Here is a 22,687-nt window from a genome sequence, read left to right as displayed (position 1 = left end):
ACAGGATTACAATACCATCCTGGTTCCTTGACAGTATTGGTTAGGTATATCCAAGCCCAAAAGTGCCTTTAGTATGACCCTAAATGTTTCTAATAGATTTCCATGAAATTTTAATTTTTTTAAAGAAACCAGACGCCATGGGAGAATAAAGAGGGGCATTTATTGCAAGAATCTTAACCTACTAATGAACACTACTCGCTGACACTAGCAATGACCCAACTGGTGAAGAACACAGTAACAATACTAATCCAAAGCCAGCCACTCACATGTGGCAGGAAGGCTAGCTGCAACACAACATGAGTCCAATACTCCATCCAGAGGGTGATTTCAATCACAAACAGACTTTGAAATGGGTCAATTATTGCTATTGTAAAGGCTCATCTATTTGAAGTCTCACCTCCATTGACTTGAAGACACTACCGGCTCTATAAACAAGCAACAGTGGCTAGTGCCAAACAGATTAAGTGGTTGCAGGTCTCCCCTTTGATATATCAATTCCTATCAATGAGTCTTTTGTGTGAAGCCTTGTGTCAAAGTTTACTGAAACCATACTAATATTATTATTATTTTTTATTATAATATAATGCAGTACTATAATGCAATGTGTTTTGAAACGGCAATACAGGAATGGATACTCTCCCTAAATATATCAAGACACACGGTAGTGTCGTGCGGCCCAAGAAGCCGGCGCGCCACACCGTGAGTATATTGACAGGAAGAACGAAAACGTCATTTTCACACCTTTGTATCTCGGTGATCACTTATCTGATTGGAACCAAATTTGCTACACAGTTGCCCGCCAGCCAAGGGAGTCTACATTCCAAATTTGAAGGAAATCGCTCCAGCCATTTCCGAGATACGAGCTGCCAAAGTTTCGTTTTTTTTTCTTCGTTTTTTTTTTCTTCTTCTTCGTCTTTTCGCACACTTGCAAAAATTGCTATAACAAGCAAACGCGTACTCCGATCGCCTTGAAATTTGGCACACAGAACGGGAGTCCAAAGGCGAATCCTAGCATCAAATTTGGTACAAATCCGATGAATGGTTCAGGAGTTATGACCAATTATTCGCGTAAAACAAGATCGATTTGTTGTCACGCCTACAGGGTAAACCGCTTCATGGAATGAGTTGAAAATTGCTATGTAGATGGAGTAACCATCGTAGGAGTGCCTTTTGGTGGTTTGAAAGGAATCGAGATAAAGACCACGGAGATATGACCGATTATTCGCGTAAAACAAGATCGATTTGTTGTCACGCCTACAGGGTAAACCGCTTCATGGAATGAGTTGAAAATTGCTATGTAGATGGAGTAACCATCGTAGGAGTGCCTTTTGGTGGTTTGAAAGGAATCGAGATAAAGACCACGGAGATATGACACAAAACCCAACCTGTGTCACAATTACGCGATCGATTTTTATGAATAAAAAAGTATTAGTTTTCACGCCTACTAGGCAAACCGCTTAGAGCAATGAGCTGAAAATCGATGTATAGCTGGAATAATCTTCATAGAAAGTCCTTGCAGTAGTACAGAAGAATCGGATTACAAACCACTGAGTTATGATTCGAAAGCCAACTCCGTGTAGCAAATGCGAGATCGAGATACTCTAATAGAACAGTCACCCTAATAGAGCATTCGGCTAATTTATTTACTCCATTATAGAATTTTATTACATCACAAGTTATTCTGTAGGGAGTTCAGCTGCAAACAGTTAATCTTATAGACAGTTCAGCAAGAAGACAGTCACCATGAGGAGAGTTAAGCAAATATATCACTATAGAGATTCAGAACATTACAAGTCACACTGAAGAAAGTTCAGCCATAAACAAGTCATGCACTGTGTAGAGAATTCAGCTACAATTAAGTCACTCTCTAGAGAATTCAGTTACACAGAATTCAGCTACACACAAGTCACTGTGGAGAGAGTTCAGCTACAAACAAATTACCCTTTAGGGTGATCAGCTACAAACAAAACACTTTGCAGGGTGTTCAACTGCAACAAATCAACCTTTAGAGCGATCAGCAATGAACAAATCAACACAAATCTACCTGTAGAGAGATCAGCTAGAAACAAATCACCCTGAAGAGAGTTCAGCTACAAAAAATCACCCTGTAGAGACATCAGCTAGAAACTAGACACAATGTAAGAAGTTCAGCTACAAGCAATCACCCTGTAGAGAGTTCAGCTAAAACAAATCAACCTACAGAGAGATCAGCTACAAACAAATCACCTTATAGAGAGTTCAGCTACAAACAGATTACCTGTAGAGAGATCGGCTACAAACAAATCAACCTGCAGAGAGATCAGCCACACACAAATCAACTTGTAGAGAGATCAGCTACAAACAAATCACCCTGTAGAGAGATCAGCTAGAAACTACACACAATCTAAGGAGTTCAGTACAAATAAATCACCCTGTAGAGAGTTCAGCTAAAACAAATCAACCTGCAGCGAGATCAGCTACAAATAAATCACCTTTTAGACAGTTCAGCTACAAATAAATTACCTTGTAGAGAGATCGGCTACAAACAAATCAACCTGCAGAGAGATCAGCTACACACAATTCAACTTGTAGAGAGATCAGCTACAAACAAATCACCCTGTAGAGAGATCAGCTAGAAACTAGACACAATGTAAGGAGTTCAGCTACAAGCAAATCACCGTGTAGAGAGTTCAGCTACAAACAAACCAACCTGTAGAGCGATCAGCTAGAAACAAATCACCCTGAAGAGAGGTCAGCTACAAAAATCACCCTGTAGAGATATCAGCTAGAAACAAATCACCCTGAAGAGAGGTCAGCTACAAAAAATCACCTTGTAGAGTGATCAACTACAAACAAAACATTTTGCAGAGAGTTCAGCTACAAACAAATCAACCTTTAGAGCGATCAGCAACAAACAAATCAACCTACAGAGAGATCATCTAGAAACAAATCAACCTGCAGAGTGATCAGCTACAAACAAATCAGCTTGTAGAGAGATCAGTTACACACAAATCAACCTGTACAGAGATAAGCTAAAAACAAATCAGAGTTCAGCTAAAACAAATCAATCTGCAGAGAGATTAGCTACATACAAATCACCTTATAGATAGTTCAGCTACAAACAAATTACCTTGTACAGAGATCGGCTACAAACAAATCACCCTGCAGAGAGATCAGCTACACACAATCAACTTGTATAGAGATCAGCTTCAAACAAATCACCCTGTAGAGAGATCAGCTAGAAACTACACACAATGTAAGGAGTTCAGCTACAAACAAATCACCCTGAAGAGAGATCAGCTACAAACTAGACACAAAGTAAGGAGTTCAGCTACAAGCAAGTTACCCTGTAGAGAGTTCATCTACAAGCAAATCAACCTGCAGAGCAATCAGCTAGAAACAAATCACCCTGAAGAGAGGTCAGCTACAAAAAATCACCCTGTAGAGAGATCAGCTAGAAACAAATCACCCTGAAGAGAGGTCAGCTACAAATAATTCACCCTGTAGAGAGATCAGCTACAAACAAATTGCCCTGTAGAGAGGTCAGCTACAAAAAAATCACCCTGTAGAGAGATCAGCTACAAACAAATTGCCCTGTAGAGAGATCGGCTACAAACAAATCAACCTGCAGAGAGATTAGCTACACACAAATCAACTTGTAGAGAGTTCAGCTACAAACAAATTACCCTGTAGAGAGATTGGCTACAAACAAATCAGCCTGTAGAGAGTTCAGCTAAAACAAATCAACCTGCAGAGAGATCAACTACAAACAAATCACCTTATAGAGAGTTCAGCTACAAACAAATTACCCTATAGAGAGATCGGCTACAAACAAATCAACCTGCAGAGAGATCAGCTACACACAAATCAACTTGTAGAGAGATCAATTACAAACAAATCACCCTGTAGAGAGATCAGCTAGAAACTACACACAATGTAAGGAGTTCAGCTACAAATAAATCACCTTATAGAGAGTTCAGCTACAAACAAATCACTCTGTAGAGAGATCAGCTAGAAACTGGACATAATGTAAGGAGTTCAGCTACAAGCAAATCACCCTTTAGTGAGTTCAGCTACAAACAAATCAACCTGCAGTGAGATCACCTACAAAAAAGCACCTTGTACAGAGTTCAGCTACAAACAAATTACCCTGTAGAGAGATCGGCTACAAACAAATCAACCAGTAGAAAGATCAGCTACACACAAATCAACTTGTAGAGAGATCAGCTACAAACAAATCACCCTGTAGAGAGATCAGCTAGAAACTAGTCACAATGTAAGGAGTTCAGCTACAAGTAAATCACCCTGTAGAGAGTTCAGCTAAAACAAATCAACCTGCAGAGAAATCAGCTACAAATAAATCACTTTATAGACAGTTCAGCTACAAACAAATTACCTTGTAGAGAGATCGGCTGCAAATTAATCAACCTGCAGAGAGATCAGCTACACACAAATCAACTTGTAGAGAGATCAGGTAGAAGAATTCACCTTGTAGAGAGTTCATTTACAAAGAAACCATCATATAGAGAGTTCAGCTACAAAGAAATTACCCCGTAGAGAGTTCAGCTAGAAGAAGTCACCTTGTAAAGAGTTTAGCTACAAAGAAACCATCATGTACAGAGTTCAGCTACAAAGAAACCACCTGTACAGAATTCAACTACAAACAAATCACCCTGTATAGAGATCAGCTAGAAGAAGTTACCTTGTAGATAGTTCAGCTACAACAATTCACCCTGTAGAAAGATCATGCTAGAAGAAGTCACCTTGTAGAGTGTTCAGTTACAAAGAAACCATCATGTAGAGAGTTCAGCTGCAGACAAATCACTCTGTAGAGAGTTCAGCTACAAAGAAACCACCATGTAGAGAGTTCAGCCTCATACAAACCACCTAGTAGAGAATTCAACTACAACAAATCACCCTGTAGAGAAGAAGTTACCTTGTAGAGAGTTCAGCTACAAAGAAACCACCATGTAGAGAGTTTAGCTGCAAACAATTCACCTGTAGAGAGTTCAGCTAGAAACAAATCACCCCGTAGAGAGATCAACTGGACGAAGTCACCTTGTAGAGAGTTCAGCTACAAAGAAACCATCATGTAGAGAGTTCAGCTGCAAACAAATCATCCTGCAGAGAGTTCAGCTACAAAAAAATCACCCTGTAGAGAGTTCAGCTAGACGAAGTCACCTTATAGAGAGTTCAGCTACAAAGAAACCATCATGTAGAGAGTTCGGCTATAAAGACACCACCATGTAGAGAGTTTAGCTGCAAACAAATCACCTGTTACAGAGAGTTCAGCTACAAAGAAACCATCATGTAGGGAGTTCAGCTACAAAGAAACCACCTTGTAGAGAGTTCAGCTACAAAGAAACCATCATGTAGAGAGTTCAGCTGCAAAAAAATCACCCTGCAGAGAGTTCAGCTACAAAAAAATCACCCTGTAGAGAGTTCAGCTAGACGAAGTCACCTTATAGAGAGTTCAGCTACAAAGAAACCATCATGTAGAGAGTTCAGCTACAAAGACACCACCATGTAGAGAGTTTAGCTGCAAACAAATCACCTGTAGAGAGTTCAGCTAGAAACAAAATACCCTGTAGAGAGACCAGCTAGAAGAGGTTACCTTGTAGAGAGTTCAGCTACAAAGAAACCATCCTGTGTATAGTTCAGCTACATTTCAAGTCACCCAGTAGAGAGATCAGCTGCAAAAAAATATCCTGTGGGGAATAATGGGCATGTAATAAATATATGTATATAATTTGTATAATTACTAATAAAATCAAAAATAATTGAAGTACTAAAATTCTTCTTTAAGTTCTTTTCTTCTTCCTGTAGTAAAGAAAAAAACACATGGGTTAAAAAAGCCCCAAAGCCAGCCATAGGCCGGCTTTGCAGTATACAGATACAAAAAGAAGTGATATCTAATCAAAAACAGCCAAGCTGTAAAAAAAGGTGCGGCCCCCAAAAAGGCCATGGTGAAAAAAGATGTGAAATCCAAGGTGGCGGCCAAGAAATGGCTGTGATGGTAGGTTAATGGTTACATTTTAATAACGACAATTCAGGTGAATTTTGTGCCGCTTGGTCGTGGCACCAAATTCACTTGAATTGTTGTTATTAAAATGTAACCATTAACCTACCATCACAGCCATTTCTTGGCCGCCACCTTGGATTTCACATCTTTTTTCACCATGGCCTTTTTGGGGGCCGCACCTTTTTTACAGCTTGGCTGTTTTTGATTAGATACATATATACATTTGGCATAACTCAATAACGGCTACGGATTTTGATTGTTTCACTGTTAGATGTCACTTCAGCCCAGAGAAGATTATAATGGTTGGGCAGCGGACATTTACTGACCAATTAGCTTGAAGACTACCCGATTACCTGCTAAACTGGTCAAGGATGGCCAACCACTTTCAATTTAAAAAATCGACATACTTTAATAGAACAGTCAACTACTCTAATAGAGCCTTCTAAAAAGGTGCACCAAAAAGGTTTAAAAACAAAAAAAAATTGTCACATCAGGGATTTGAACCAATGCCCTTCAGCAAAGTATATGTTCTGCACCTGTCCACACGTGACTAAAACAGCCTTTTTAAATGTCCTGCAGTATGATTAGAGTTATGTTCATTCACTTCCTTATTAATTTCAATCCCAGTATAACTCATGCGCTTCACATTTCCCCTGTACATGTTCAAAATTCCAGTACAGATGCTACTAGTCACAATTTTAATAACATATAAGTAGTGATTTTAGTAGATTGCTAGCTCACAATTTGAAATAATTGTATGCATAGCTTATATAAGTAGTGTTGTTGTAATTACTTGTGTAATATGACCGTGGGCACAGTTCACCCACAGACCTTCAATGTGCATTTTCTGGAATGTATTAGCCTATACCAATTCATAATCATTATTATAAATTCATTATGTGTGTGATTTAACAATGATGCAGTGCATGGCTGCTGAAGGAGTTCAGTGTGTCAAAATACTCATCATTTACAATCTCAGAGCATCAAAATCTAAAAGTTTCCTGGGATGCATGCCCCAACCCCCCTTGGCAAGCTACATGTGCTTTGCACATTTATTGTTATACAATGTCAGGTCATGTCAGACCAGCTTTTGAATGAAAGCTATATCAAGACACACGATAGTGTGTCGTGCGGCCCAAGTAGCCGGCGCGCCACAACGTGAGTATATTTACAGGAAGAAAGTAAACGTGATTTTCACACCTTTGTAGCTCCGTGACTCCTTATCCGATTGAAACCAAAGTTGCTATAGAAGTGCCGGCTAGGTAGAGGAGTCCACATTCAAATTTGAAGAAAATCGCTCCAGCCATTTCCGAGATACAAGCGGCCAAAGTTTTGGTTTTTTTCTTCGTTTTTTTTCTTCTACTTCTTTTCGCACACTTCACAAAATCCGACATAAAACACGAATGCATGCTCCAATCGGGCTGAAATTTGGCACACTTAAAGGGCTCACTACGGCGAATCTCAATACTGAGTTTGGTAGGAATCCGATAGATATTCACGGAGTTATGACCGATTATTTGCATATAATAAGGTCGAAGGTCTGTCACGTCCACAGGGTAAACCGCTTGAAGGAATAAGCTGAAAATTGCTATGTAGATGGAGTAACTATCGTAGGAGTGCCTTTTTGTTGTTTGAAAGGAATCCAGTTAAAGGTCATCAAGATATGACACAAAACCCAACCTGTGTCACAATTACGCGATCTATTTTTATGAATACAAAAACTATTAGTTTTCACGCCTACCAGGCAAACCGCTTAGAGCAGTGAGCTGAAAATCGGTGTGTAGCTGAAATAATTATCATAGAAAGTCCTTGCAATAGTACAGAAGTATCGGATTACAAACCACTGAGTTCTGATTCCAAAGCCAACTATGTGTAGCATATGCGAGATCGAGATACTCTAATAGAACAGTCACCCTAATAGAGCATTCAACTACGTTTATAACTTACTCCATTATAGAATTATATGACATTGCAAGTTATTCTGTAGGGAGATCAGCTACAAACGGTTAATCGTATAGACGATTCAGCTACAAGCAAGTCACCGTGTAGAGAGTTCGGCTGCAAATATGTTGCTGTAGAGATTCAGAACATTATAAGTCCCACTGAAGAGAATTCAGTTATAAACAAATCACCTTGTAGAGACAACAAGTCACTCTGTAGAGAATTCAGCTACAAACAATTCACTGCATAAAGGGTTCAGCTACAAAAAAGCTACCCAGTAGAGAGTTCATCTAGATCAGCTACAAGCAAGTTACTTTATGCAATGTTCAGCTACAAGTAAGTCACTCTGTAGAGAGTTCAGCTATGCAAATCACTCTGTAGTACAAACACGTCACCGTGTAGCTGGAGAGTTCAGCAACCAATCAAAAAAAACCACTCTGTAAAGAGTTAAGCTATACAAACATGTTATAACTCTATAGAGAAAGTTATAACTCTAAAGAGAGATAAGCTAGAAACAATTAGTGATCCAGTAGAGAGATCAGCTACAAGACATCACCTTATAGAGAGTTTAGTTACAAAGAAACCACCATGTAGAGAGTTCAGCTGCAAACATATCACCCTGTAGAGAGTGCAGCTATGAACAGATCACCCTGTAGAGAGTTCAGCTAGAAAAAGTCATCCTGTAGAGAGATCAGCTAGAAGGATCACCTTGTAGAGAGTTCAACTACAAACAAATCACCCTGCAGATAGTTCAGCTACAAACAGTTCACCCTATATATAGAGATCAGCTAGAAGAAGTTACCTTGTACAGAGCTCAGCTACAAAGATACCATCATATAAAGAGTTCAGCTGCAAACAAATCACCCTGTAGAAAGTTCAGCTACGAACAGATCACACTGTAGAGAGATCAGCTAGAATAAAACACCTTGTAGAGGTTGATGGTAAAAATTTTAATAACGACAATTCATGTGAATTTGTGTTTCGGCACCAAATTCACCTGAATTGTTATAATCAAAATTTTTACCATTAACCTACCATCACAGCCATTTCTTGGCCGCCACCTTGGATATCACATCCTTTTTCATCATGGCCTTTTAGGAGCCACACCTTTTTTTACAGCTTGGATTAGATATCACTTCTTTTTGTATTTGTATTAGTGGTGTTTTAGTTAACTATAACTAAACTAAAAGTACTTTTAGTAAGGCAAATATGTATTAGTTAACTAAAACTATAACTAAAAGCAAATCCATATCATAACTAAAACTAAATCTATAACTAAAAAACAGCAGAATAATTTACTAAAAATAAATCTATAAATAAAAAGAATTAAGAAAGATAACTAAAACTATAACTAAAACCAAAAGATTTTCTTATGCACAACTAAAACTATAACTAAAACTAAAACAACATAGACAATATAACTATAACTAAATCTATAACTAAAATGAATTAAGATAACTAAAACTAAAATTATTGAAGAAACTAGCTATGACTATAACTAAAACTAAAACTCTTTACTAAAACAACACTATGTTGTTCAGACTACTGCACATATAAGTTCACATATTTCTACAGGTGGAACAAAGCACAGAATGAAACTGTACTGCTGTATCTAGCATCCAAACATCAATATATGCTATAGTTTGTGACCTGATGGTGGTTTAGTTAGCTATAACTAAAACTAAAAGTACTTTTAGTAAAACAAATATGTATTAGTTTACTAAATCTAAAACTATAACTAAAAGCAAATCCATGTTATAACTAAAACTAAATCTATAACTAAAATACAACAGAATATTTTACTAAAACTAAATCTAAAACTAAAAATAATTGGAAAAGATTACTAAAACTATAACTAAAACTAAAAGATTTCCGTATGTACAACTAAAACTATAACTAAAATTAAAATGTTTTTATATATCACTTGGGGCGCACTCACCTAATAGGTGAAAGAACTAACGAGAACTCATCCCATTTGTTTTATACAGTAGCATCTGAAGATCGATCGTGGTTTTAATAGCATGGGCTAATAGCCATCAAAACATTGTCCATACATTAAAATGTCATTAATACATTACTATGCTTCAACACGCAATGTTAGAAAACTTGCGATTGTGGGATGGAGTTTATATTGCTATCATATTTGTACTACGTTAAGCCAACTAACTTCACTATTGGGACAGTAAGTAAGTTATTATACGTAGTTAGGTTACTTAAAGCCAAATTTAAAACTAATGTGGACACAAGTGACAAAAGCACCAAACTTTCTCCACATATGTAGTACAACCTTAACTTTAATTTTTTTGATAGGATCCATCTTATTCTTAAAAGGGCCTTTCCATAAAAGTATTTATAGTAATGTAACTAAAGAATTTTCAAAATCGGCTAGCCATATAAGTGCTAGTTTTGCTCTATTTCATGCAAGAGAACATTATGCAGGGTTGAAGATTAAACCAAGAGCTGATAAACAGTAATATTACTCTCACAAGCTTTATTCAATGCTGACAAGTAATTTTTTCATTCATACTGACTGTTACTGGATCTGTGAAAAGGTACCTTTTCCACACACAAAATTTGACCCATTTTTTGAATTTTGAAGCTTCATCACTGTTTGATCATGGCATTTAATAGCCTGAAATTTCCATGGGTGTAATACAGTATCTGGCTGCATTCTGGTACTAAGAGCAAGTTAATCAGTATAAGGAGTCAAGTGTTACATCATTTTGTTTGCTGGTATTTAAAATGTGTGGAAAAGATACCTTTTCGCAAATCCGGTCACCTATAGTTTACAGTGTATACAGCTTGTATGATCCAAAAACTGTATAGAGAAATTTCTCTATGGTTGCTCACTATGGAAATGAGTATACACTGTAATATTTGCAGTAATTAGTTTGTGGTATATAAATGAAATATCTCATACATAAAACGTTTTATTTTATTTATTTATTTATTTATTAAGGCTTTACAACACAAGTGCTAAAGGTCTGTAGGACACTTGGTCCTACAGCCTGTTCAAGCGTTAGTCGGATGGCTGCAGGTTCAAGGCTGCCCAGGTCCAGTCATGGTTTTTTTCTCCTTTCTTCACCTTTTCAAACACACTTTATGTAACAACTTTAAACAGGCTGTAGGTGTCCTACAGACCTTCAGCACTTGTGCTGTAAAATCTTAATAAATAAATACTGTAGTCATTCAGATGTCACATCTTATACAGAATTCATTTTATGCTTGTTTGCGAAGTAGCTATAGCTTGATAACTTACCAGCCTACACTATACCAGCTCTCGTTATTTAGTATGAAAATAATATATGTGTTAGTGCTACATGCATGATCTTGTGTTTATGCTGAAATCACATGCATGACCACAACAATAAAGTTCTTCATACCATTAACCCAGCGGTACAGCTGTATACCATGTAAGATAAAATTCCTCTACTCAAGTCTCAAGCTGAATTAATGCTAAACTGCATATTTGTAGTAGTGGATATAATGTATAGGATTTCACCAGGGTTTGTGAGAGCAAAGTGTATAACCGTCAGATGTAGTAACCATGGATTTTTTCATGAATTTCCAAACAGCTTTCATTATGTAATGGTAGAGTATAATGACTAACTATGTGCATGTAAATATAATCCAGAGCCTGACTGGACATGCAGGTACATATATATCAAGTGCTATAGTTTTAAAGATGTTTCAGACATATGATGTAATCTGATGAAGTATTGCAATTTTAAGATCAAATTGTAGCAGTGAAAAATAACTTTAAGTATTACATGTTTACATTCACCATTACCGTGAAACGTAGCAAACAAAAAGATTACACATAGTTAGCTTTGACATGCTAGGTTAGGATGTAAAGAACAAAGAATTGCAATATGTCATCAATCAGTTAATCAAAAGTGTAGAATTTCAACTATGACATGTTTGGCACAATTGTATGCATACAATATTGGGTAAGATAGCTGTGCTGAAATCACATGCAAAGAAGAGTTCAACTAACACAGTGGTCATGGTAATTTTATTACTGTGAAGCAGAACTTTATAGATGACTGTTCTAGCAGCATTATTCTTTCAAATTCCCACATTCAATAAATCAGTCCTGCAAATATAATTTTGACCATGCAGCACTGATTAGTTTTCAGAAGAGCTTAGTTCTTTTCCTTGCTGTTTTTATTTTTGCTATGGTACGCTTGTTGTATCATAAGTAAACAATTGATGAAATGTACTCTACTAGCTTTTCCTATAAGCAAGTATATGGTTAAATTTCTGAGGGGTAAACACTCCTAGATCTGGGCCCCTAGGCCAGAAATTGTACACTTCAGAGCGAGCTAATCTAAAGATTCCATCTGTCAAAATACGTACATGCTTGAAGAGAGTGCATATGCACTGCACAACATAGCACAACACAGCCTAGGGATGCTTGTGGTGGTGGTCTGGTGAATTATTGCACGCTTTAAGTGATTGTGGTTCAAGTGAATGTAAAACGCAGAGTGGAGATGTGCTTATCTTTGTGTTACAGGACTGCTCAACTGCTCTAATAGAGTAATTGTGAATAAAACACAAAAATATAGACATGTGTTGATAAATATTTAAATTTAATGACATAATTTATAATTTAATGACATCCTTTATAGTTTAATGTCACTTGAAATACTCTAGGTTATTCTAAAGTTTCAAATTACTATTTTAAAACACCAAAACTGCAAAAAGGCATATCTTCAAGCCTTGGATAGCTTCCCAGCGTGCATGCCTGAGGTAGATCCTATCAAAAATTTTAATCTAATGTGGTAAGGAACTCACAGAAAAAAAATTGGTGCTTTTGTCAGTTGTGTCCACATTTTTTTTTGTTAAGCCACCTAACTATTATATTAAGTACTTAGGACTGTAAGTTACTAACCTACTTCAATGTAGCATTAGTAGCTTCACTGTTTCGTGGTCTGTTCAAAAGCTGATACACGGTGGGCAGAAATATGCATCCATGATCGCCCAAACAATTATTTTGTACCTTCGTTATCCTTTAGTAACAACCAACTAGTCTATCTTAGCAAATGTACTAAACTTAGCAACCACTACAAAAATGAGTCCCACAATACAAAGCTCTATATATGTTGCTCAATATAACAAGTCAAAGCGCATTGATTCTTTGAACTGGCTGGATATCAGTCATTGGCAAACCGCTTTCCCATGATATTGCCCGGGCAATATGCAAGTTAAACACCAAGCGGCGCCTTTGAACGCCCACGCTAAAGTGGTATATATACAGGCAAAGCACAAGTGCCTGTGGTATACTTTAGCATGCAGACTTACCTAATTGGCATAATCTTCAGTTGTTATTCCCTTCTCTTATATAGGGAACTAAGTAAGCTGTGATTGTGGGATTGAATTTTTCCAAACAAGCTGTGATTGTGGGATTCAATTTTAATACATCATTTGATTTAACTTTTGCTAAAATAGTAATTCTAAGAGACTAGTGTTTATTATGTTTCTTTAATTACTACATTTACAGAAGCAAAAAACAAACTACTGTTGATGTATTAAAATTGTATCCCACAATCACAGGTTTTTTTTGGCAAAATTCAATCCCACAATAACAGCTTGCTTGATTCCCTATATAAGAGAAGAGGATAAAAGTATAACATCAAAGAAATCTGAAGATTTTTGGATATAGTGTGCATTCCTATTAGGTGTACAATGTGTCGAGTTAACGAGATTATATCTTGTTAAGGGAGTGTGTAACGAGGTATATGCACTGCCTTAGCGAGATATACGCACTGGTAGCACTGGTAGCAGTGTGTATATCTCGTTAACATTTTGAGTCAGTGCAATATGTGACATATATGCACTGGCTTTCTTTTGATCTGAGGTGTGAAAGTGGTATATATATACGTATATATAGAAACTTCAAAGGTGCTGCCGGTTGCATATAGGACATATACACCCAGGTGGGTATATATATACCTACCTGGGTGAGTATATATCCAGGTGAGTATATATATACCTACCTGAGGTGAGTATATATATACTCACCCAGGTAGGTATATATATACCCACCTGGGAAGTCACATGACACATTATGTGTCACGATCTACGTGGGCGGACGAACGACGCCCACACTAGCATGACTAATCACCCAGATGACTCCGGCTAATAGCCTTTGTCACGCTAGGAGATCAATCACCCCAGCCAGTAAGAGTCCAACCACTGGATTCATTTTATAACCGTACCTCGCGACTTCGATGATGGGTTGCAGCAAGTAACGTTGCTCCTATGTTTGTTGATATGAATGGACAAGTCCTGGTAATATATGGAGACATGTTTACTAAGTACCACAATCAATTCAATTCTTCATTGTGTGCTGAATTGCGAGAGGAACAATACCAGTGTGTCTACCATGCCAAACTATGGCAAATTAAGTGTAAGTATATACTTTAAGTTGGTTCAGGTGCATATGGGTTGTTAGTAAGTAATATAGTGCGGATTAATTTAGAAACATGGTATATATCATATGAACCATGGCTACGAGATGTATTGCATTTATATACATCCCGACTCCGAAGTCAGAGGAAGATTACTGTTGATAAATGCCGAGGCGAAAGCCATGGTTTATATATTACATATATATATATATATATGTAATAGTTGTAACACAGTCATGAGGGCTTTGCCTGATATGTATGCCTGACTGCCCGAGGGCAGAGGGCATACATATCAGGCAAAGCCCGAATGCCCCATGTTACAGCTAATATGTAACACTTATTAGGCTGATAGCCTGTACAGGGCGATCAATCACCCAAGCCAATACAAGTGCAGCCACTGGATGTATTATATATGCATACCTAAAATTTTTGATTATGGGTCAGCAGCTAGTACGTTCTGGTTATGTTCAGTTATGATAAATGGACATACCCTAGAGATATCACGGAGAATTTCTGTTACGCGAGTTTAATGTTTTAATCAGTGCTATTGAATCATTGATGGGAAAACTACGCAGTTCACTAAAGGCCTAGACAGGTAAGCTTGCTTGTAGAGTAGTTACTCCGTGCAGAATGGTAGCTTCATGATGGGGGTGTGTCAGTATTCGAAAACATGCGAAAACGATCGAATGAATAAGCTATAGCACTAGTTTTCACCTTAGCCCAATGTTTTTCAACTCGTAGGATGGTGAAGATAACAAAATGCTCTCCGTCTGTGTGGTTTTCATGGCGAAACCTAAGTTGTGCATCCTACGAGCTTGCTTGCTGATTATATAGGCGTAGATGCCGAAATCGATTGTGGCGATCGAATGATACTCACATGATTAGGATGCACAACTTGGATTTTGTCATGAAAGCCACACAGACGGAGAGCATTTTGTTACCCTCGCCATCCTACAAGTTGAAAAACGTTGGGCTAAGGTGAAACTAGTGCTGCTAAATTGGTAATTATATTCAGCTTGCTGCTGGTGCTTTGCAGATCTGTGCAGGGCAGGATGCCGGTGCTGAGGCTGCTATCTATGCAATGAAGAATGTATTAGAGAAGGAAGACACTGAGGCTGTCCTCCTCGTTGATGCTGATAATGCCTTTAACAGAACTAATCGTCAAGCTACTCTTCACAACATTAACATCCTTTGTCCATCCTTTAGTACCATATTATGAAACATTTATGGTGCACCCATCAGACTCTTTATTACTGGTGAAGGAGAGCTTTCCTCTATTGAGGGCACCACACAGGGTGACCCTCTTGCCATGGCTATGTATGCCTTGGCTGTAACTCCACTGATTCAAGCCCTTAGACATTGCCAGCCTGACATATTCCAAGTTTGGTATACTGATGATGCCACTGCTGCTGGCAATTTACAGTCCCTTTTTCAGTGGTGGAAGCACATACTATATCTGGGACCCCGCTATGGCTACTTTCCTAAAGCTGCTAAAACTTTCATTATTGTTAAGCCTGAGTTTTTAGAGTCTGCAAGAGCAATATTTCAAGGAAGTGGAGTCCAGGTAACTGCTAATGGTCAGCATCATCTTGGTGCTGCCATTGGATCTTGTGGTTTTGCTGAGAAGCATGTTGCTGAGAAAGTTAAACTGTGGTCAGAAGAGATCTGTGTTCTGTCACTCTTTGCGCAAATGCATCCCCATAGTGCATACGCTGCTTTCACCCATGGTATTGTTCACAAGTGGAATTTTTTGATGCGAACTGTTCAATCTATTAGTCATCTATTTCAGCCACTGGAGGATGCCATTCATCAATTTTTGATTCCTGCGATGTCTGGTAGGAATCCTTGCTTGGAGTTAGAGAGGGAACTCCTCTCCTTACCATGTCGTCTGGGAGGTATGAACATACCCAATCCCACTAAGTATTCCAAAGCTCAATATTCTGGTTCTAGGTGGATCAGTGCTTCCTTGGCTTCCATGATAGAGCAACAATCCAATGACTTCTGTATCCTTAATTTACAATCTGCTAAATCTGATATTCGCCGGCTTAAACAACAACATCTGTCTTCTGTTGCTGATTCTGTCAAGTCTCGTCTGGATCCCTTGATGTAGAGGATCATTGGTTTGAATAGTATGAAGTGTTCTTCCCTGTGGCTGACAGCTCTTCCTATTCAGGAGCAGGGGTTCTACTTAAATAAGCAGGAGTTTCGGGATGCTTTAAGTCTTAGATTTGGCTGGCAATTGTATGACGTCTCCAGTCACTGTGTTTGTAGCACCCCCTTCAGTGTAGATCATGCTATGGTTTGCCGCCATAGAGGCATTACCTTTATTCGTCATAATGAAATTCGTGACTTGACAGCTGGATGGTTACAAGAGGTCTTTTATAATGTTGCAGTAGAACCACCTTTGTTACCTCTTAATGGAGAGACCATTGCTCCTGTTTCTGTCATTCGTAATGATGAAGCCCGTGCAGATGTTCGTGCGACTGGATTTTGGGGTAGACGCCAGGGTGCATTTTTTGATATAAGGGTTTTTCACCCCAACGCACCAAGCTACCTTAAGACTCAGCCTGCATCACTTTTTTGAAGGCATGAGTTAGAGAAGAAGCGGGAATATGGTGATAGGGTTCGCAGTGTGGAGTGTGGTTCATTTACTCCTCTTGTTTTTTCTACATTTGGTGGACTTGGTAGGGAGGCAACTATATTCTATAGCCGCTTAGGTGATTTACTCTCTAAGAAACATGGCACACCCTATACCAAGACACTTTCACTAATGCGATGTTCCATCTCTTTTTCTTCACTCCATTCTGCCATCTTGGCTATCCGGGGCAGTAGGACCATGAGACCTGTACATGTGGAGCACCCCACTACCTCTGTTGAACTGCGCCTGGCAGAGGTTCAGCTTGACTCATCTGTTTAATGTGTTTACTTTATTTTGTATCTGTTTAATGTGTTCATATATGTAATAAATAAAACTTAGCTATTGTTGGAAAAAAAAGAGGTGAAACTAGTGCTATAGCTTATTCATTCGATTGTTTCCGCAAGTTTTCGAATACAGACACACCCCCATCACGAAGCTACCATTCTACATGGAGCAACCACTCTACAAGCAAGCTTACCTGTCTAGGCCTTTAGTGAACTACGTAGTTTTCCCATAAACGATTCAATAGCACTGATTAAAACATTAAACTCGCGTAACAGAAATTCTCTGTGATATCTCTAGGATATGTCCATTTATCATAATTGAACGTAACCAAAACATACTAGCTGCTGACCCAAAATCGAAAATTGTATATAATACATCCACTGGCTGCACTCGTATTGGCTTGGGTGGTTGATCACCCTGCATAGGCTATCAGCCTAAGAAGTGTTACATATTAGTTGTAACACGGGGCATTCGGGCTTTGCCTGATATGTATGCCCTCTGCCCTCAGCCCTGCGGCCCTCGGGAAGTCGGGCATACATATCAGGCAAAGCCCTAATGCCCGTGTTACAACTATTACATATATATATATATATATATACGGTTTTGTCTTACCAAATCTATGTTGAGTGCTTTCAGCCTTAACATAATATCCTAATCCAGCTGCTTCAAGTTTTGTTATCATAGCTTTAGTGTGCCTGAAATACAAAATACACAACGTAGCTTGTATCAACAATCAATTTAGGTGTGAATTAAATATAAGCATTATTATTATAGACACAATTATTATACATGTTTGTGAAAATTAGCTTAGGTTTACTTACTTTCTGTAGGGGTTACAAGCAGCAATGAATTTCACATTATCACTGATTGGCACTCCATTCAGTCTTCTGTCACACATGATTTCTTTGATCAGTCCAATATTTTCAGTGGTGTTTGCTTCATCGAAAAACAGTATGGTATAAAGATTTTCGTTCCTTTTGTAATTTTTCTTTGCCAGATCTTCAGTCTTATTGACAGCATCTGTAATATCTTTTACAGAGGTTCCTCCATGTACCTGATTAGTATAATAAAGCACTGGTCAAATTTCTTAAAAAATTACCTTAAGCATGACCAAGTTACTGCCACTAGTTTCATGATGTTGCAAGTCACACATGTACCTGATCAGTCTGGTCTTGCCACAGCCTGTTTCTCCCATTATAACAACTGGGATATTACATCTACATATAGAAATGTGGAAGTGTTTAACAAAGAAGTGTGGTCATAAAAATGTGCCATATGTGCAAATTATACCAGCAATATTTGTAGGGCAAAGAAATGCACAACTAACCTATCAAACAATGATAAAAGGAGGTAGTTAGAGGACTAAAATCAATAATAAACTTGGCCATGGAATAGTCAGATACTTTTCAGATGCTAAAGTAAGTTTTGGGAGGTGATTTAAATGTTGTGTTCATAAACCACCTGTACAGAAAAGTCACCCCATTATTCTTTATCAGCAAAGCCCAAGTAGAGATGAAGTCTGACTACAAAGCTTTTATTTCAGGTAACACAGTGAGTAGAAATACTTCGAAAAATGTTTGCCTGCATTGATTTTACGGATCTTTTTCCCTTAACAAATCCGGATTACATTATGTAAAATGATGTATATATGCTACACCTTCTCATTAAACCCATCTATAACATAGATATTGCACATGTATAATATGAACATAAGCTCAGGGGTATACTAAAAACTAACCTGACCCCAAGTCTAGGCATTAACAATATTACACCTAACAACTACAAGCTGCTAGATGAAGATACTCTAATAAAGCAGTAATCCTAATACAACAATTGAGTATAAGGAATAATCAGGAATTTTAGGGATCATAGAAAACATAGGGAAACAAGGGAGGTTGCCTACACCTGCAGATATATGGAGTTTAGCTAGTTAAACTAGGTAATGTTGCAGTCGAGCATGTGTGAGTGTATTATGATAGTAACTACCCCGAAGCTCCACCATGACTAGAGGGAAGATTGGGCAGGCGCACACATGAGAAGGGTTGGCAATAATTGGAGAATAACATTGTGCATGCGTTACAAGAAAAAGGCACGTGGAGATGTGTTAGAATTCATGGTGCTGCATGGCATAGTGAATCTTGTTGTTTCTTTAATATACCACTTAAAGGACGCTAAAAGAGGGCCGGGCTTTACGGCAGAAAATGAAACAGTCTCGGAGCTATACCAGAAGTTCAATGCTGCCAATTTAATATATTCATTGCTTCGTCAATATGCTTCTAAAAGGACACACAGAAGGGGCGTCACAGAACAGTCAAGGACCTAGACTGAACGTCACTGCCAGTACATTCGTCGATATTCCACCTAAAAGATGCCGAGAATAGATGCAGTAGAGCATTACAGCCAGAGATAACGGAAAAATCAGGGAACTTAACGGAAGTTACTACTAATACAGGAACCAACAGAGGCTATTAAACAGCTCTCCTAACGTGGAATAACGTCCCCACAATCGTCCAGGAGGTTTCAAGATGACTCCGTTTTTAACAACTAAACCTATGTATCACTGATGCCAAGCAAGTTCTAATTAGCTACTATATATTTGTCTTCGTTATTCGTAGGCAACTCCCTTCCATAGATGCTGTTGGGACCTTACTATTAGGGACACTCCTTGGTCTCAGGGTCTGCAGTGCCCCGGCGTGGTCGCCGGGTGAAAGTGTACGCCTCTGTAGTGCCTTAACACATGCCTCCTTAGCATATAAACTGCAATAATTTGGTAAAGGGTAATTTGCAACAAGCAATCAGTGTTTACTGGTAACGAATAGCGTTCACCTGGGCAGATTAAGGTACTGCCCCCACACCCTCCTCTAAAAGAATAGAATACTTATACATACTAATATAGGTGTGTGTGTAATATATATATATATATATATATAGTGCATGTTAGATGTTAGTATTTTCATTTGTAGCCATTCTGGCACATGTATTATATTTACAACAAATAAGTGATAGTACAGACAACATACGACCACCTCCTCTCCTCCATAGATGCCATTGGTCAGAGTAGATTATAATGGTCAGTCATAGGACATTTACTGACCAATTAGCTCGAAGGCCGCCCAATTACCTACTGAACCGGTCAAGGATGGCCGACCACTTTCCACTAAAAAAGATCGATATACTCTAATAGAACAGTCAACTACTCTAATAGAGTAGTCGAAGAGCTTCTAAAAGGTGTACCTAAAAGGTCCAAAAATCGAAAAAAAAAGTTGTCTGGATCGGGATTCGAACCTACACCTTTCAATAAAGTGCAACCTACACCATTCTACCACACATTCACATACCATATAGGTGGCTTCTAAAGGGGCTTTAAATGTACTGCAGTATGACAATACAGGCATACACTAGTTGATACAGATACATGTCACAAAACATCACATTGATCATAATGTTATTATTACAGATTTATTATGTATGTGGCTTAACAATGATACAGTGTATGGCTGCTGAAGAAGGAGTTTTGGGTGTCAAATACTCACATCCAAGCTTTGAGAGTTGCCACTGCTGTGAATAGACACTATAAACCGCCATGTACTTGTAATGCAGCCTGTGGTCCTTTGTTTTTTACTAATTTCGAGATTGATGTAATCTGTAGACACTTAGCATGGGTACAATAATAGCACAGCTGACCACATCTCCCATGGTAACCTGCATTCGTTCTTTTGTTTACGTTCACCGGCCACCTGACTGCCAACTCCACTACCTCATCCGTGACTGCAGATTCTGAGGGATAAATCAGACACACACACACACACATACACCAGGCAGCTGTGCAGTACTCTATATGAACGGTTTAGTGTCTCCTACTCGAGAGATGCTATATTGCTGAGCAGCACTGATGATTACTATTCCTCACACAGACTATATAACCCAACACCAGTCTCTATTTCTAAGCACAATGGCACAATGCTTCAAATCCACTTCTTCTCCATTGGCTACCTATAGTTTCATTTATCCTGCAGTCAGCATAATGCATAGTACAAACCTCCTCACACCACACTTTGAGCAGATTCTTTGAAGCAATTATAGAGCTAGCTAGTACACACGGACAATGAATCCACCTTCCAATTACTACAGGTGTATCTATAGTTGATCCGATATCAGTTACGTATTAATTGTGTAAAACTACTCCCTGCTGAGGCATAGCTACAGTGTAGGCAGGTGAGGAAGCTGCCTCACCAAATATTGGTATCTGAAGTCACTGAACTGAGAGCTATGTTGAACCTTTAGATGCATTGAAAGCATGCATTAACAAAGTTTATATGCTATTTAGTTCAACTTATAGTGTACATAGTAAGAGTCCATCCAGGTGCAGCTGTAAGTGGATTGCTACTGAGGTTTACTTTTCAGAAACTGGTCAAGCAAGATTGATATGCTCTAATGGAGTATATAGTCCTCACCCTGATACAACATGCAGTTAAGCAAATTTTAATACAATATTTTGATAAAATTTAACAACTTACATTGCTCTCACCATCAATCTCAGATGGTATAACTTTTCCAGGGGACCCCTGTTGACCCCCTGTTATCAGTGCTTATACTACTCGGGTCAAGGCGTGAGCAACATGTACAGGAGATCTCATGGTCGCCTCATTTCATCATTACAGTCACCATATGCATTTTAGCTGTATTTTTTTTCACATTTTATTCTGTTTAGTAGAACTAAGTTGAATTGCAAGGTCACAACTGTTTATATTGGGTATGTAGAACTAGATCGAACCATCCCTAGCAGGCCCACTCCAGAGTGGTTCAACATGGTTCAGTTTGATACAAGCGGTTCAACATAGTTCAGTTCAATAAGGTAAACATTTATACCAACCTGGAAATTGCTTTGATTTGAGGACATTCTTTGCGGTGGGTTTGCATGGAATATCCCAGAGGTTTTATGGTTCCTATGGCTTGGAGGGAAAGGCACTTGCCTTTCTTTGACATGTGGAAATTCTTGTGGCTTCAGAGAATGTTAGAATCCCCAAGCATTCCTACCTCCAAGCCTTTGTAGTAAAACATGCTGTATACATCATGTAAAATTGTTGAAAAGGGGGCCTATTTGAGAATTAATAGGAGAATCCATGGAACCCTGCACACCTACCAAAACAACCACAATCTGTTGACGGTGGCAACCCGGATAAGCCCTGCTGACCAGGTTAAACTGACAAGCAACAATAAATGGAGTTTAACTAGTTAAACTAGGTTAATGTTGCAGTCGAGCATGCATGAGTGTATTATGATAGTGACTAACCTGAAGCTCCACCATGACTGGAGGGAAAATTGGGCAGGTGCACACATGAGAAGGGTTGGCAATAATTGAAGAATAACATTGCGCATGCGTTACAAGAAAAAGGCACGTAGAGAGGT

At 38.4% G+C, this 22,687-nt stretch overlaps 1 protein-coding gene across 1 annotated transcript in view; it reads right to left on the bottom strand.

The window, feature by feature from the left end:
* Positions 1 to 22,687, bottom strand: part of LOC136250630 (E3 ubiquitin-protein ligase rnf213-alpha-like) — a 407,493-nt gene that overhangs the window by 188,882 nt on the left and 195,924 nt on the right. The window contains exons 40-42 of the mRNA XM_066042854.1: positions 18,378 to 18,495; positions 18,100 to 18,332; positions 17,891 to 17,973 (exon numbers count right to left, since the gene is read on the bottom strand). Of these exons, the coding sequence (XP_065898926.1) occupies positions 17,891 to 17,973; positions 18,100 to 18,332; positions 18,378 to 18,495 (434 nt within the window). The remainder of the gene's footprint in view (positions 1 to 17,890; positions 17,974 to 18,099; positions 18,333 to 18,377; positions 18,496 to 22,687) is intronic.

This window comes from Dysidea avara, chromosome 3 (assembly GCF_963678975.1).
Source record: "Dysidea avara chromosome 3, odDysAvar1.4, whole genome shotgun sequence".
Classification (NCBI taxonomy): domain Eukaryota; kingdom Metazoa; phylum Porifera; class Demospongiae; order Dictyoceratida; family Dysideidae; genus Dysidea; species Dysidea avara.
The sequence above is the reverse complement of the archived record's forward strand: the minus strand, read 5'-3'. Positions and strand labels throughout refer to the sequence as shown.